We start from the raw sequence: 16070 nt of genomic DNA, 5'->3' as shown, positions 1-16070 counted from the left end.
CAATCTTCTCATCTATCTCTGGCAAGGAGTATATTTGCCTTGAGCCCATTTTCAAAAAAACTTAAATTCTGCTGCATGCTGTTATAGTGCCAATACAGCTAATATATAAAGTCCATAATAATTGAATTCAGTGTGAAGGGAAAACTGGCCTAAGGGACACTATAACCAGCTTCGAAGAAGGTCGTAATATGGGACACTTGGTAGCGTGGGCCACTGGGCCTACCTGAAAAGTTAAGACAGTGTCTCAAGATATCAAGTTGCATCATGTCCGGATTCTGTTGCAAAGCAATAAAATTGCTAGTGGGACAAAAGCTATGTCAGTTGTAGGGGCCACAGCTGGAGAGGGGCCACACAGATTCCAAAAGAATGATTTAATTAAACAAGACTGCCTAGAGCAATCCTCTCTCAGGGCATCCAGATATCTGAGCTACACCCCTGCTGCTCTGAAAAAACAAAGAACTACTGGAGTTTGAAAAGTAGGTTTGTACTGTGTTTTCCAATTTCTCCTCCCTAGAACAAAAGAGGGGGTGATTCATCTTGAAATAGCTTGGTATGATTTATTAATTCCAATCCATAACACAGGCTTGCTCATTCTGATTATGCTGGATCTGGGTTTGGAGATTTCCAGGCTTTATTTGGCTTGAGATAAGATTGTTTTAGAGTTTATAAATTCCGTGTCAGTTTTCAGGCACAAGTCCTAAACGAGGTTTGCATGCTTATGCTGATACAAGGTGAACTGGCTCGCAACTGTTGAAATACACCGAAAACACTGCCTGCATCTAGTCACAATTAGTTCTCCCTGATTTGACTGTGTGGATTAAAAACAAAGCATAGATTAAAGACATTTAAAATGGTGTAAGTCACATCCGAGCCACATAAACATAATTTTAAACTGTCTTATGCCTCTGTGTCGGTGACGCCCATGGCCCAGTTTGGCCGTCTGCCCATCCGTCCGTCTCATTCTCATGAACACAGTATCTCAGGAACTCCTTGAAACGAATTTCAGCAAATTTGGCACAAAAGTCCATTTGTACTCAGGAATGAACTGATTTGATTTTGGTGGTCAAAGCGACATAACTTCAAGGATCCATCAAATTATGACAAGAAATGTCTAATGGGATAGAGTGATGAAGTTATGACATCTTTAATCCATAAAAGTCAAAGGTCAATGCTTCTGACATCATTTCTGGTCGCTATTCAACAACACAACTCAGGAACAGATGGGAGATTGTGACCAGATTTCTTCTGTGCTGTTGGACTAAAGACGTGGAGCATCCACATTTTAGAATTTCTAGCTTCTTTGCAGCGACATCCATTTTTTGAGGCATTGTCTATCATGGATACAATTTTGTGTCAAATCAGTTTTACTTATATTATTATTATTATATTAGAGTTATATTATATTCTATATGTCTCAATATCACACATCAAAAAATTGCCACAACAGGCTTCACATTTTGCAAAGCAACCGACGTCCTCGAGGAACAATGCTTTCAAAGTCTTCACTACATATATGTTATATGAGTCCGGACAGATATGGATGTAAACTGCAGCTTGATTGGTTGGCAGAGGCAATCAACCGCGAGGTGGTAATTCTAGTTTATCATTGATTCTGACTGCCCATACATACTATATGTTCTACTAATTAGACCTACCAAGATCCTATCATTTGTATTGGATTTTCCATTTTCTGTTCCATTTCCTCCTTTCCACAAGAATAGCTACTCATTCTTATTAAGTGATGACTGAGCTTTAAGAATTTGTTTGTACACAAGTGCACCTCATTGCTTTGCTTTGAATGGAATTCAATTAGTCCTTTTATTCTTTAGGTACACATGGTAGTTCGACAAAAAACCCTGTAGAAGGTCCTCTGCTTGCTTTTTTGTTGCTCTTGTAATTGTAAAGACTCAAGTATTAGCAAAATAGCCTTAACATCCAAACTAAACTTAAAAAATAGCCTCTTGTTGCTGTGCAGTGTACAATCTGCCGGTCTGTTAAATATAACAATGGTGGATCCAGATGAAATACAGTCACTTAAGGTGTATTTGTTATGATTTATTAATGAGAAGTGAGTAATGTTATATTTCCCAGCTTGTGCGTAGAAGCACAAGTGGGAGCAAATTTTTATCCTTCATGTCAGTTGTGAAGACAATAAATCACATTTCAGTGCAGAATAGCTGCACAGTGCTGTGGAGAGAGCACTTTGCTTCGTTTTACTTGAGACATGAGGGCAAAGACATGAGAGAGAGTAACATTACCACCCAGGGACAAGAGCAAGCCTTTCTTCCTGACTGTTGTCTCTTGCTGGTCTATCAAGCTTTTCATTTGTCAGCAGCATAACGCCACATAGGCCTATACAACAATGCCTCTTGCCAATAAACAACACAAAGCTCCTGCTTGTTCAGAAAAAAATACAAATTGCTCTGTGGCGCTCTGCTGTTTAGAAGTCTGTGCTCCCTGACGTACAGACATGGCCTGGAGTCGAGTTTTTACTCAGAAGCAGCTAACTGCTTTAAATAAGACTGGTGCTACATCTGGACTGTTGGTCGTAGCCCATGGCGACCCGTTTTAACATTTAATAGCTAGATATTATGGGTATATGTTGGAAATATCCATAATTCAAATCTCTCTAGTCAAAAAGAACACTTCAGATACTGACAATGGCATTCTTTTTCACTTTTGTTATTCATGTGTGTTGGGCTTTCACTTTCAGATTATTATTACACATTATTCTGTAAATCTGCAATAGAGTCCTTGCAAGGAAAAACATTTCAGATATCTGCAATCCAGTTGTTATTAGGCATAATTTTTAAGATTCCAGATAAGCATAATGTAATTTTGAATATCCAAAAGTAATTGTGACCAGTAAAATGTCATTATGGATGTGGATATATTTCATATATCTACAAATATCATATATCCCAAAAAATAATGGTAAATGCTAAAATGGCTCACTTCAGTTATGAGTTATGAGTTTTTGCTTTATTTTGGATTTCAAAAATAATGTTGTAGATGTCTGAAATTGAAACACTCATATTCATATGAGTGGCAAAGGTGGCGGCATTACTCCTGGGAAGAATGACATTGATGAACGATATTCTTCTTGGCTAGGAAGAATTGAATTACAGATCACTACAGTATATATCCAGCCTAGCAATTAAATGTTCAAACAGCCACTTACACTTGTAAGGATCCAAAGATACCTTAAATTTAGTTTTGACCAGCACAATACAAGTTGTAGATATCTTGAAATACAATGTCTACTAGTGAGAGTGTTATTGTGAATATCTTTAATTACTATTCTGACCAGTGAGAATATAATTTTGTCAAGGAGAAATGCAATAATGGATATTTAAAATGTAATTACAGATAAGAGTGTGGTTCACTTAAATGTTAATACTAGTTGCCATAGTAGCCCTCCTGCACCCGTGGGTCCCTCAGTGGGACAGCAGCACTGAGGTCAAGAAGGGCACCATGAATCCTTGTCTGATTTATAAACTGTTGCGGCGTTGACTTACAGGGTTGATCAGAGAAAGAAATCCTCTGGCAGCCAGCATGAAATGGGAGCATGCTGTAATCACACAGCAGATTGCTCTTGAGAAGGTCAAACCCCACTCTTATTGTAATTAAAACCTTTTTCGTATGTGGGCTGCGCTGTTCCTCAACCAGCGGGGCCATAGGTGATAACAACGGAGACTGTACTCTGATGTCTTTGGTTGATTCGATAAGCAGCCATGCCACATGTCTGTACAACTAAACATGATTGATAACGCCTCCTCCTCGTGTTGGAACCTTTACAGAGCATGTAATGCTGATTAAATCACAAGTTGGTGACAGAGGTGAGAAATACATTAGGCGGTGTTGGAGACTAGTGCTGGGCATTGTTTCAAATGTTTTGGCAGTACAGCCAATACGATGCCTGACTCTAGGTACCAAAACAAAATTGCATAAACAACCCTTGTTTCCATATCTCATTTTTATAAAATATAGCAATGTTTTATTTCTAAAGAACTGTTAAAGTTAGAATGTAGTCCTGCACAATGAGACTGTTATTAGAAGCAGCAATGGCAGGTTCTGCATTATTACACAATTGTGTTGCCGAGTCTTATAGAGCCTCGTATCAGAATCTATTTTTAAGACATTTGCGGTTTGTTTTGCTCACATGATGCATATTCCTTAATAACTGTTTGTGCAACGTTGCTGCATCGTCTTCTTGTAATCTTCCCAGCAGTGTTGGTCCAGACTGTGAGAAGCTATTTAGCAGCTACGAGCCAATCAAGATAGCCTAAAATTAGAGCTTCCCACATAGGCTGATTAATTAAGTATAAAAAACATTGTTGATTAGATTTTTTATCAACTGATTAATTGCTTATTTGTCTCACAGTGAAAAACAGCCACACAGATCATTCTGGTCTTCTCTTTGTCTTGTTTGATACTTCTGAAACACAATTACACTCTCCTTCACCGTTCTCACAACCTAATGCCTACTGCCAACAACACGTCACGCTCTGGGTGAGTCAGACATTGCAAATGGCATGAGAACATCAATGTGCTGACAGGTTAGCCCACCAGCGGTGAACAGAAAGAGAAAATGTGTAACTACACTAGTTTTTACTGCTTCAAATGGCTGTCACTCACCATCTTCTATTTTATTTTAAAGACTGTCTATATTTGGCAGAGTATGCGACACAAAGCCACCCTGTGCTGACTCAGCTCTTCTCTTCTGTCTTTTAGTAGCCAACTGTCGAGTCTTGGAGGGATTGCAGAGATATTCCTCCATTCCCACATACCTGCCTGTCAACTACCAGGTTCTCAATGCTGACTTGGCGTTCTACCTGAAGGAGGCGAACCAGGACTTCATGAGGAACTCCAGCCTGATGTCACGGACTGAGCCCTTCTTCATCTACCAGGCTAGAAGTTTGCCCTCAGTGAACGCTAGCTATGGGCCTCTCTCCTTGGAGCAGCCTGTCCCTTTAGAGCTCCTACAGAGCCCGGGGACATTTCCCGCCTCTTCCCTCTTTACCTTCAACTGGAAGGTGCAGACCTTTATCATGAATACCAGGATTCACTTGGCCAAGCCCAGAGTGCAGGTGCTGTTTTATGTCGCGGGCAGGGACTGGGACGACTACAGTGCCATTGACAAGCTGCCATGCGTGCACATGTTTGCGTTCCATGAGACCCAGGAGGTGCGCGGCACTTGTCAGCTGAAGGGGGAGCTGGGGCTGTGTTTGGCTGAGCTGGAGCCCTTGGCCAGCTGGTTCAGCCCACCCAGCGTAGTTCCAGGACGCCAGAGGAACTCAGAAGTGTCCGAGGGCACGCCGGTGGAGCTGTACTACATGCTGCAGTCCACAGAAGCAGGGGAGTGCCACTCAGAGGAGGCCAGGAAGGACAACTTCATCCGCTCAAGCCAGGAGGGGCTGTTTGGTTCCTATACCTCCACGCCGCTGAGGAGGATCGGTGGTGTGAGGCTCTACCAGAACCCTGCTCCGCCGCCACTCGCTGAACACAGGCTGGATAATAACTTTATGGTCATGGTGCCAGCCATACCCATGAGACAAAGGGAAACCGTCTCTGCTTTTATCACTGTGTCAGCCTACTCCCCCGTGGAGATGTTCACTCTCAGGTAAGAATGCATTTCTTTTGTTCCTCTGTGAAGACTCTGCCACAGACTTAGCCATTCTATTCCTCCTCTAAGATTTAACCAGAATCCACACTAAGGTTTTTAAAAATATATGTCCACACTCAAACATGGCAAAATCTCTTCTTCTTTCTCCTCTTCCTGTTAGCAAACACTAAAACTCATTGACTGGTTACTGTGCTTCGTCTCAGCAAGTTAAACCCCTGTTGTTCTGTCTCCTCCTGCTCTCCATGATCACTCATATCTTGTTTCATTGAAAGCAAACACGCAATTCAAAATAAAAAATTCATTTACAAATAAACAATTATTCCTATTTGACAAAATAAAATGTCAAACAACTGAGTACGTATGAGCTATTCATTTTGTCGCAGCCCATAAAAGCCACCTGTTAGCTAAGGTAAACAGTAATTGTTGTGCTGCTGCACCGAGACAGTTGATCAAATCCTTATTGATTGAGAGGTCGTCTGACAGCATTAACGGAAGCACGAGCTGATGACGACAACTTGATTGTGCGGTCGACTGTATTGGAATTCCAAATGAGTGATCAGAGGGAGATCATATCAGAAAAGCCATCTTTATCATCACCTGTACCCAGACAGGTGTGTGGGAGAATAAACGGTGAGTCAGGGTAACACAAATCAGCTCCTACACTCTGTTGACACTTATGGTCAAATAATTCAATGGCTGTTTTTAAGTCAAGTGACCTTCATCCTGGATTTCATGTAACAAATGACGACAAGTCTTCACATACACACTCACAAAGGACAACAACCCGTCTTTGGATCTTTATTGTGAATGCCGTTCATAAATAACATGAATGGGCAGTTAAGTATTTTTTATGTGTGCAACTATTTCTTGGTCAGGATCAGTTGCTAGGCAACCAGCTGAGACTCCATAGAGTTACTTTTCCCGGCCAAGAAATAGAAACTAATTTTCATGTGTTAATTAGTTAGCTTTTTGAGATGTTGTAGTCTTTGTGCTTAGCTAAGCTAACCAGCTGCTGGCTGTAGCTACATATTTACCATACACTCAAGAGAGTGGTACCAATCTTCTCACTTCTTGGCGATAAAATAAAGCGTGTAATGCCCCTTTAACATTTGTTACTGTTACTGCCTTCAAATGGAACTTGTGAGTTTGCGGTTGGGAAGTTGTGCACATGCTATGCTCGACATTCAGGTGATTACATTGTGAGAATAACGCTGACAGGCAACATGGATGCCAAATAACTCCTCAGTGTTCTCGGCATTTGTCCCTTCTTTCCAAAACATTTGGACTAAATTTACACCATGCATTATATATAGTACTTTGACAGATACATCTCTATGATGAAAGATAGGACTAACTCCGTGGTTATAGTTATAGTGATATGCAGCTTTTGCAGTTTGCAGTGATTACTTATAGCTAAAAAGTTATAGGCTACTACTCACTGTCGGCATCTAGAAGCCACCAACGGTGCCGTCTAGCTAAAAAGCTGGTAGGGTAATGTCAATGCCAGGCAATTGAGAATACCAGCATTTTTCTCAGACATACTGTAGAATAACTGACAAAACATCAAAAAAAAACATCAGCACCATGTCACAACAAGAGGGTGACGTTCGTATGGACTTTTATGGTGAATGTGCTCAACACAAACCCATTTGAAGTCGCCATTAGTTGTAACATCTGAAATCTGCCTGTGAAATGACGGTTATCATGCCATGAGACCAGAATGCTGGACTTGTACTACGCATCACAGTATATTCAGTTCATGGGTTCACTACTTTATGCGCTTTGAGTGAAGTTTTTACGTTGCCACCTTAAGCATCATAACTTCAGTCAAGTGCCAAGCAGTGAAACAGAGGAAGAGCAGAGTTATCTCTTAGAATAGCTTGATTCAGTGAAGCTGTTGATAGGTACTAATTACAGTGAACGGATGAGACAAAGTGATTTAGATAATTAACATGCAATGCAAATGAGGATGTCATTAATTAAAATGCGTGTCCATTAGTGTAATGACTGAAGCCGATCTTAATCACTTCGGTTTAGAACATTTATAAACCTTGGGAGATGCTGTGGCGAGGGGTCAAGCCAATTTGTCAACCTGTGTAAAATAAAGAGAGCTGTATGCTGAATAGGGCTGCTTGGGCAGGGTAAAAACACAGAGGCAGTTTTAAAATGCAATAAATTAATGCTTAATGTAGGTGTTTCACTCTTATTTTCTTTTTCCAGTTGTTTGCTAATGACAATCATTTACCCAGCTAACAAAAATAGTTGCACAGAGTTTCCTTTAGGCTTTAAATTGGAGCGAAGGTAAACAGTAAGTTTTAAGAAGCCAAACAAATTCTCCAGACATATGTATGTGCTTCATTTAATTACCCAATAGTTGCCCTGAAGTGATAAGGCATTTGAAAACTTTTTCTTTCCCTGAAAGATTCCTTTCATCAGTCAAATGAACAGGCCAGGCTGGCCACAGAGGCAATGCCTGTGGTGTTTTTATTTGGCAGCGCAGTGCATGGCAGGCGCAGGTTTGGCCATCTGGGAGCGACAGATATGGAAAGGCCTCTGTGTGGTCCAAGGTGATAAGGCTGTCCTCATACATGCATTTGTTAGGACGCTTAATCACCAGAGCGAGAAGACTTTGATCTCTATATTCACAACATCATTATCATCTGTGTACTACACACTTCTGTGTCAGCCATTGTTGGCTGTGTAGCCCTGAACGCAGCAAGAGCTCATGATCCTGTAAAAACTGTCTAACAGACCCTCCGCTACTTCACTTTTAAATGTTTATTACCGTAGGTCCCCGGTTCCACATATTCAATAATAAAAACCCAAGGCTGCGTGTTCCTTTATGTTCCATTTCTTACATTTATATCCCATTCAGCGTGAGCATGGGTAAACAGCATATCAGCATTAAAATCCTCTCTTTCTACCTACACATGGTTGATAAAAGGTGAATTTAAAAAGAAAATGAAAATGGCCACTGAGCCCTTCAGTAATTCAGATTTCACCTTCATGTCATCCATTATGCTGAAAGGCTCATGCTGCGATATATGTTATGCAATGAAAGCTAATTTCACATATTTTTAATGGCCAATCATCCGGCCAATTTGTTGCTTTGTGGATGCCCAGCATGGTATGCCATGCTGGGGTATTTCTGTCTTGACATGCTACTTTTAATTTGATGTACTCTGATTTGATTTCACCTCCCCAGTGTTAATAGGCTATGTCACTCAGAAATGGAAAAGTTGTGGGTATTTTACTGTAGTTTACTTTGCTCACATTTGAAGGGATTTTGATGTGGGCCATTAAATAGCTGCTACTCCCAGTCACTATCATGAGCCGTCCTAAAATAGTAGTCTACATTTTTCTGTTTCCTGTCGCCCCCTCACTTTGATAAGCCATTGTCCACTGGGGAGAAATTACATGATTTAGATGTGAATTGAAAAAGAATTTTTGAAATATTTTCAAAGATAAACCACCGCCGTCTGCATGCCACTAATGCCAAGGTGCACATATTTAGAGTGTTCACCCAGTGCTCATAAGATTAGAGTCTTGATGATGCGAGCAGTCTCTCGTTTTACTTTGACTGTACTGAATTTCTGAAAACAGCATTATCCTGTTACCTTGGATTGTGATTGCCCGCTAAATGAAAAATCCTGTCCTTGGGCAGTCCATTCCACGACGGTGAACAGGTTTGTGAAAATTACAGCTGTATTAGGTTCAGTTTGTAGTAAGCCTCTATTCAAAATGTGGACTAATATTTCTTTATGTAGAGAAGAAAAAAGACAGAAGAAAAGCTTTTTTTGTCTGAAAATAACACATAATTATACATTTTAAATTTGTCTAATTGCGTCCTCCTGAGTTTTTTTGTTTTTGTTTTCTGCAGCTCCCCGTAGAGAGAGCATCCCCAGAATACTACGGTACTTTATTTGCATATAACACATCATACTGTGTCTATAAAGTCACTAACACCTGTTTTCATTGTAGAGTGCAACAACTGATGATGTGTATACTGTTTGATAAAGACAATGTCCTCTGATTGGGTGAAGTATAAATCAGTGATTAGATTATTACTTCAAAGAGATGTTTAAGTGATGGAATCATATTGACTTATAATGATAATAAATATAATCAACTAAACTGTGATATGTAACCATTACACAGTATTTAATATAGACATTTAGCTACCACTCAATTAATGCAGTGAAATATTTTATCTTGAAAACCATGTAGCTCATTTTCAGTGGTTTCAAGTCCCTTCACTGTTCGTAATTTGAAGTGGTCCAAATTTAATGTCTTCACAAATGTATTCGGTGCTCATAATTTTGCAGGTGCTCAGGTTAAAAAAAACTCAGATAGTGATTTAAATATTCGAGTCAGGTGAAAACTGGATTAGTAAGACACCAAAATTCAAAAATGAAAAATTCAAACCAGGACATCTTGGCTACAAGATCAGGAACGGCTGGATGACTGGATCTGATTATTTGCATCCACACTAAGATGAGACAAGATGCATCAGGATCCAGGTATCTTACCCAACCATGTTTTCTAGAAATTCTAATTATATAATACAGCAGATAAGTCCAGAGAGAAACGTGTGTCCAGTTTCCATTTTTTTAAAATCAAAATAATGAGGAAACATTTTAAATGAACTTATTTATCTGCTAAATCGCAAATAGATCATATGTACGAGTGTACGTGTAAAATGTTTCATTTGCTTTGCTGCAGTATCTCCTCTTGTAGTACATGTGTAAAGAGAGACAACATGTCTCCGCTTCCTTCCACTGCTTTCCAAAATGAACCCAAAACATTGGGAGCTGCCATCTTGTGGTGGCGACGTCATCTGGAGCCAGAGTCTGCGCTGTAGTGGTCGGAACTGGAGCCGCAGTATCGAGATCCCGTCCATACAACCTGACTCAATCGCGGGTTATAATTAGCTGTCAATCATGACATCACACCCCCTTTTTACAGCATCAGATAACAAATTAAAACCAAACTGATCAGAAAAAAAGACTTTAACACTTTAACATAAGCCAGTGTGATAAGAACTTAGATATTTTCTAGTTTGGCCCCTTTACCATTCGCTAACATGGAGGAGGTGGGCTTTATGACCTGCATTGTGTTTTTGTTGTCTGAACTAATCACACGCACGACTCGGGATGTGATCCCCGATTTTCGGTGTCAAAGGCTTGCACTCGCTGTAAAAAAAACTTTCCCACTTATCGTAATGGGGGCAGGAATTAGATTTCCTTCAAAACATCTTTGGCAAAAGAAACTGATGGTATTGTATTTCATAACAGGGGTGCACCCTGTAAAGTGACGGCCATACACTCACAGCAGACTCCTTTACACGAGATCAGTATTGCTGTTGCTATATATGATATTTTGGTATACTTTTTACTAAACATACAGGGAATTATAATACATGATGATTTCCAAATGTCTCGCCAATGTCAAAGGACATCATCAAAAATAATCATCAAAGATGTCTGTGAACAGCGCTGGATTAGGCTAGATTAACTCTTTGATAGCAGCGTATTCCTCTGCTGTATTCCATCTTTGATATTTCCCTGCTTTGTTGTGCTGGATGAGAAACAATATCACATCACAGTCTCCTGTAGAGCTGTTTTATCATGAGCAGGAGTTACTCCTTGTAATGCCTCAAAGAATGAAGGCATTTCTGCACACCAGCAGATTCTGCACTGTTGCAGAATGAAGGGAAAGACATTGAAAATGCACTTAGGACTTTAAGGCCATTAAATTTAATATGCAAGTAATGTATAAGTTGCAGTCATTAGCATAATATGTTTTCTGGTATCACTGTGCGAGCAATTTAGATTGTTATATGTCATGGATAATTCATTATTATCTCTCAGCATTAGATGGTTCATATGCAAATCAAATGCAATGAAGGAAATTATTTTAAAGGATATTTTCCTCCTGCAGTCTGCAAAGAAAAAAGAAAAAAAACCCAGAGCAAAAAAGGAAATTGCTCTATTTTCTGTTTTGGCGCAGTGGAGCCATGCAGCAAGAGTCACTGTATAGTGAGGGTCATTACATGTGCATTGTCCTCCCTGGCCGTGCTCAGTCATCATTTTATCAGTAGATTAGTCGATTTAAGCACCACAAGATTTCATGAGGGCACAGATTCTCCCTAGCATTCTGTATTTCTCACTACTGTATATGTAGAGTATTTACCAGACAAAAAGCTCATTTCCTGCTGTAATGAAATAACAGAAGAGAACACTCACACCGCTGCTGAAAGGCTGATGTCCTGTTAAGGACTATAGAAAAACTACTGAGTTGGGAATAACTTTACGTCTCCCCCTTTTTTTTGCCCTATTTATGCAGCGTCATTAAAAATACTCATATCACTCCTAGAACATTGTTTGGATCAAAAAAGATTGTCTTTTTTATGCCACTACTTCTACTTATGGAATTTCTGAATAAACTAATAAATACACATTCTTTTCTACCACCTAATGAACGAAGTGGGCACAGATTGCAGCTCTTTGTGTGCTGTCATTTAGACAAATACGTCTTAGATTAAAAGATATCGTGTATCATGTATAAGGTCAGTCAGTCTGTAACATCAAGAGACTGTTAGACTGTAAACAGCCACCGTCATCGTGTTTCATTTCACCTCACTGACATGTTCACAATGTACGATGCTGAACTTGAATCACAGTTATAGTTCTGCTATCTGTTGTGATGCAGAATAAGGTTTAGGGGTGAGTGATGCACACACCGTAGTATCGGTTTAAAAATATGGAATATATTGATCAAGTCAGTATAATTAGTGCTTTACTGCAAGAGCATTGCATCGGGCTACAGTTTTAATTACTAAATTAGATTCATTTTGTCTAAATTGATACAAAGTGCTTTGACTTGAGAGCGACTTTACATTTACCAGGTCTGACGTGTGTCTCTAAGCAGGCCTTTGTTTGATCTCGCTCCCTTGCATGTCATTTGCCTGGCCCGTAAAAGGAAGTGAAACGGGAAAGATCAGAATAGAATTGGTCGCAATGACACAAAATTCCACGTTGTCATCAGCGCACAGATAATAACTGTTATTGCAGTGATTGTACTTTCATCCGTGTTTTGCGTGTGCACGTGTGCGGTAACAGGATGTTGAAGCTGCGCGTCTGGGTGGGCGATGCGGGTGTGTGGCAGATGCAAGTGTGTACGCGTACGTGACTGCGTGTGTGTTTCAGCTGATGTGTTTGCCAACCCCTGCACGCAGTTTGTTTAATCGTTTGCCTCCCATGAAGAACATTCTACCAAACATTTGTTTGCAAACAGATTTCAATAAAACTGTCAGCCTTTTGCAATCACATTGTGTATGCGTGTGTGTACGGGAGTGTTTGAGCATGTATGCTGACACGCTTGAGCGCCGTGCTATGCTCACATACTGTGAATACCGAAAGTACTGAATGAGTGACTGTGGTGGAATCAATTTGCCTCGTCTTTAAAAGACAGTGCATCAGTGAACAAATTATCCACCATTACGCTTCATTATGTGTGCTGATGGACAACAGTGACTAATGTATGCAAGAAGCCATGGCCCACAATATCAAACAGGGACAAGATAAAATCAGAATCAGAATAGAACAGAATGGAATAAGTTTCTTAATCATCTTTCCTTTAATCATTCACAATACCTCAAACCTTTGTAGAATTACCAAACTGTAAGAAATGGGGACAAAATCCACAGTTTGTGCAAAAAGTTTCCGCTAAAACTAACATGAGGCTTTAGCAACCTGAATTAGCCAAATCTAATGGGTTATCTTCCAAAGTTACACTCTTTTTAGTGAGGAATATACGTTTCCAGACTACATCCTAGTCACATACACTGTAAGTTCGTTTCCCCATTCTTGCATCAGCAATAAACCTCCACTCAGTCGTCAGAATGAAGTTACCTTTATTGATTTGTCTACCTGAAGCCTCATATTTGCTTGAGGTGAACTCTGCAATTATTTTTCTGCACGGAACAAGGACTCCTCCATCTTTTACGGTGCGCTTGCTCCATGAAGCATTGCGAGGCAGCCAGACTGGAGAGCAGGGGTGATTACAACAGCCCATTACTTCACACACATGACATGAGTTTTATTAAGATAGACGTGAAAACATCCAACCCATTCCAGCAAAGATGGAGCTAACAAGCTTACAGCTGCTGACCACTAATGCCTGAGACAAATATCCAGAAAAAATAAAACCATAGAAATAAATTACCAACTGCTTATGTTGAGAAATGGACAACAACACGGTATCTGGCTTAAGCCACGTGGGGAACCCCTCCTCTTCACATCAGACCACAACACAGGGATCAGCTCAATGGTCACATATCCGATTCATTACAGTGCATCTCATTTGAAAGCCATCATCGCTGGCTATAAACATGCACTGAATCAGCAGCCGCTGGGGCACTTCTGCAGTGGAGAATATGTGATGAAAGACTAAGAAAATGCCTTGTCATTTATTGGCAGGCATTGAAGCCATAAGCCATTTTCTCAGCTTCTCCATTTGAAAGTGGGAGAAAGAAGCACTCCGGGGAGCAAATATAGATGATTAAGACTAAACGTATCAGAGAGAGCGGCTTCAAATATGCATTAAATAAATCTTGTCAGATGTCTCCCAGTCATTATGAATAATATCTTTGTGGTTTGTTTATATTTAGTCTATGAGAGGTTGCTGTGTGATTTGGCAACCTGCAGCACACTGCTTGTGCATTTCCAACACAAACTGTCTGCTTTTCTGTTCAAGTGGCTAATGTCAGCAGCAGAGACATTTTTTTTTGCCCTCTTGGATGCAATAATACGCATTCTCTCAAAAAAAGTAACCCCAACGCTGGATGTGAATGTTAAAGGAGCCATATTATGCTCATTTTCAATTTCTTTTGTTTTTTATTGTTCATAAAACACCATATTTATCTCATACTTTGCAAACTGCACACAGTAAACAGAACTAACTACAGACTAACCTGCCAAGAAAAGAGTAGAACAACATACACACACACCACCTTGCCAGAAGTTGGGTCATGGACAGCTGGATTCGTTCCATCCTTGAGCTTATTCCATTAATAACCTTCGTTAAGTAAGTGGTCGGAGTAAAATAGCCTTATATACACATAGGTTTCAGTTTTGCAGTAGTTATGGGGACATCGCAAAATGAAATCTGCTTGGTCTTCTCTTCCTCAGACGGTGGGAGGACATAAAGGCCGCTGTGTTGGTTTTCGCAGCCAACAGTAGAACGATTTGTGTGCTTTGCTTTGCCATCTTATTTGAAGAGCTAGCGTTAGCGAGATAACAAAACAGATGTACAGTGAGGTGGATTCAGGTTTTCAGTAGGCGCCACAGTCAGCCTGCAGAGGGAGAGCTCTGCGTGTGATGTCACAGGCACGGCCAAATCTAAACAGTACTGTTTTCACACGTACTCACATATGGAGCAAGAGAAAAAAGGGAGCGTAGGGTCTTTTCTCACAGTTTGAGGACACCACAGACACAATGGGGACACATATTCATGTTGTAAGGACATTAAAATATGCATTTTGCTTCTCGTTATTATCTTTATCACTGTAATTGTCATAAGGAGTCTTGTCACGTTTTCATTAAGGCAGCACAATGGGTGCTGCAAGGTGTCAAACATCAGTGTCTGATGCTGAGCTTGCCCATTTAAATTTGTCCCACTATATCTGTTACATTTTTATGAGCTGGAAGAGTGTGTGGCCTTGCCAGCGTTTGACTTAGGTCCTGTTAACAAACACTGCTGCCAAAAGCTGGCAACACAGAGAGCCGTCAGGGCTGTAATAGAGCAGAGCAGTGTGGCGCATAGCTCCCACATCTAGCCCCCATCATTCCCACACAGCTCCGTGGGGGGTCCTATCATCTGCCTTGGCTCCTTCTAGTCACTCTTTGTGATTATACAGTGTTGTATATCCAGGAATAGCATTCACTGATGATATATACAGCAGCACAGATATGCTGTTAGCAGGATGGCTTTTGTTTGCAAGGCTCGACGTCTACATTCAGAGTGTATATTGTAAATATAGCATTTGTCGAGTATTGTTGTATATCACATTGTTCAGTAGCTCTCACATTACAGTTAACAGTGCGTATGTGCTCTTGTCCCACCACTTCAGCGCACAATAAAGCCCGTTCAACTACATTGTGAAGAAACAAGTTGCAATATAAAGACAGTAAATTCATACAGGCTTTTTAGGGGACATTATTTGCAGGTAATACTGTATCATGATTCAACACTGTGGAGCTCTCATTGTGCTCGGAAACTTGCGCACCATCTCCGCTGCCTTGTGCCTTTGTCCTGTCTGCAACAATGAATGTGTGTATACTCAAATGGGTCACACTCTTGTGAGTGTGGGAGTTGCCATTGATTCTCTGGTACTGTAGTTGGCTCTGTGGACAAATCTGCCACAATCATGCAGAAATACCCC

At 40.4% G+C, this 16070-nt stretch overlaps 1 protein-coding gene across 1 annotated transcript in view; it reads left to right on the top strand.

The window, feature by feature from the left end:
• LOC139204299 (transmembrane protein 132C) overlaps positions 1-16070 on the top strand; it is a 106944-nt gene that overhangs the window by 7380 nt on the left and 83494 nt on the right. Inside the window, exon 2 of the mRNA XM_070834297.1 lies at positions 4735-5623. Within this exon, the coding sequence (XP_070690398.1) occupies positions 4735-5623 (889 nt within the window). The remainder of the gene's footprint in view (positions 1-4734; positions 5624-16070) is intronic.

Source organism: Pempheris klunzingeri, chromosome 7 (assembly GCF_042242105.1).
Source record: "Pempheris klunzingeri isolate RE-2024b chromosome 7, fPemKlu1.hap1, whole genome shotgun sequence".
NCBI classification, from domain to species: domain Eukaryota; kingdom Metazoa; phylum Chordata; class Actinopteri; order Acropomatiformes; family Pempheridae; genus Pempheris; species Pempheris klunzingeri.
This window is presented reverse-complemented; position numbering and strand designations above follow the sequence as displayed.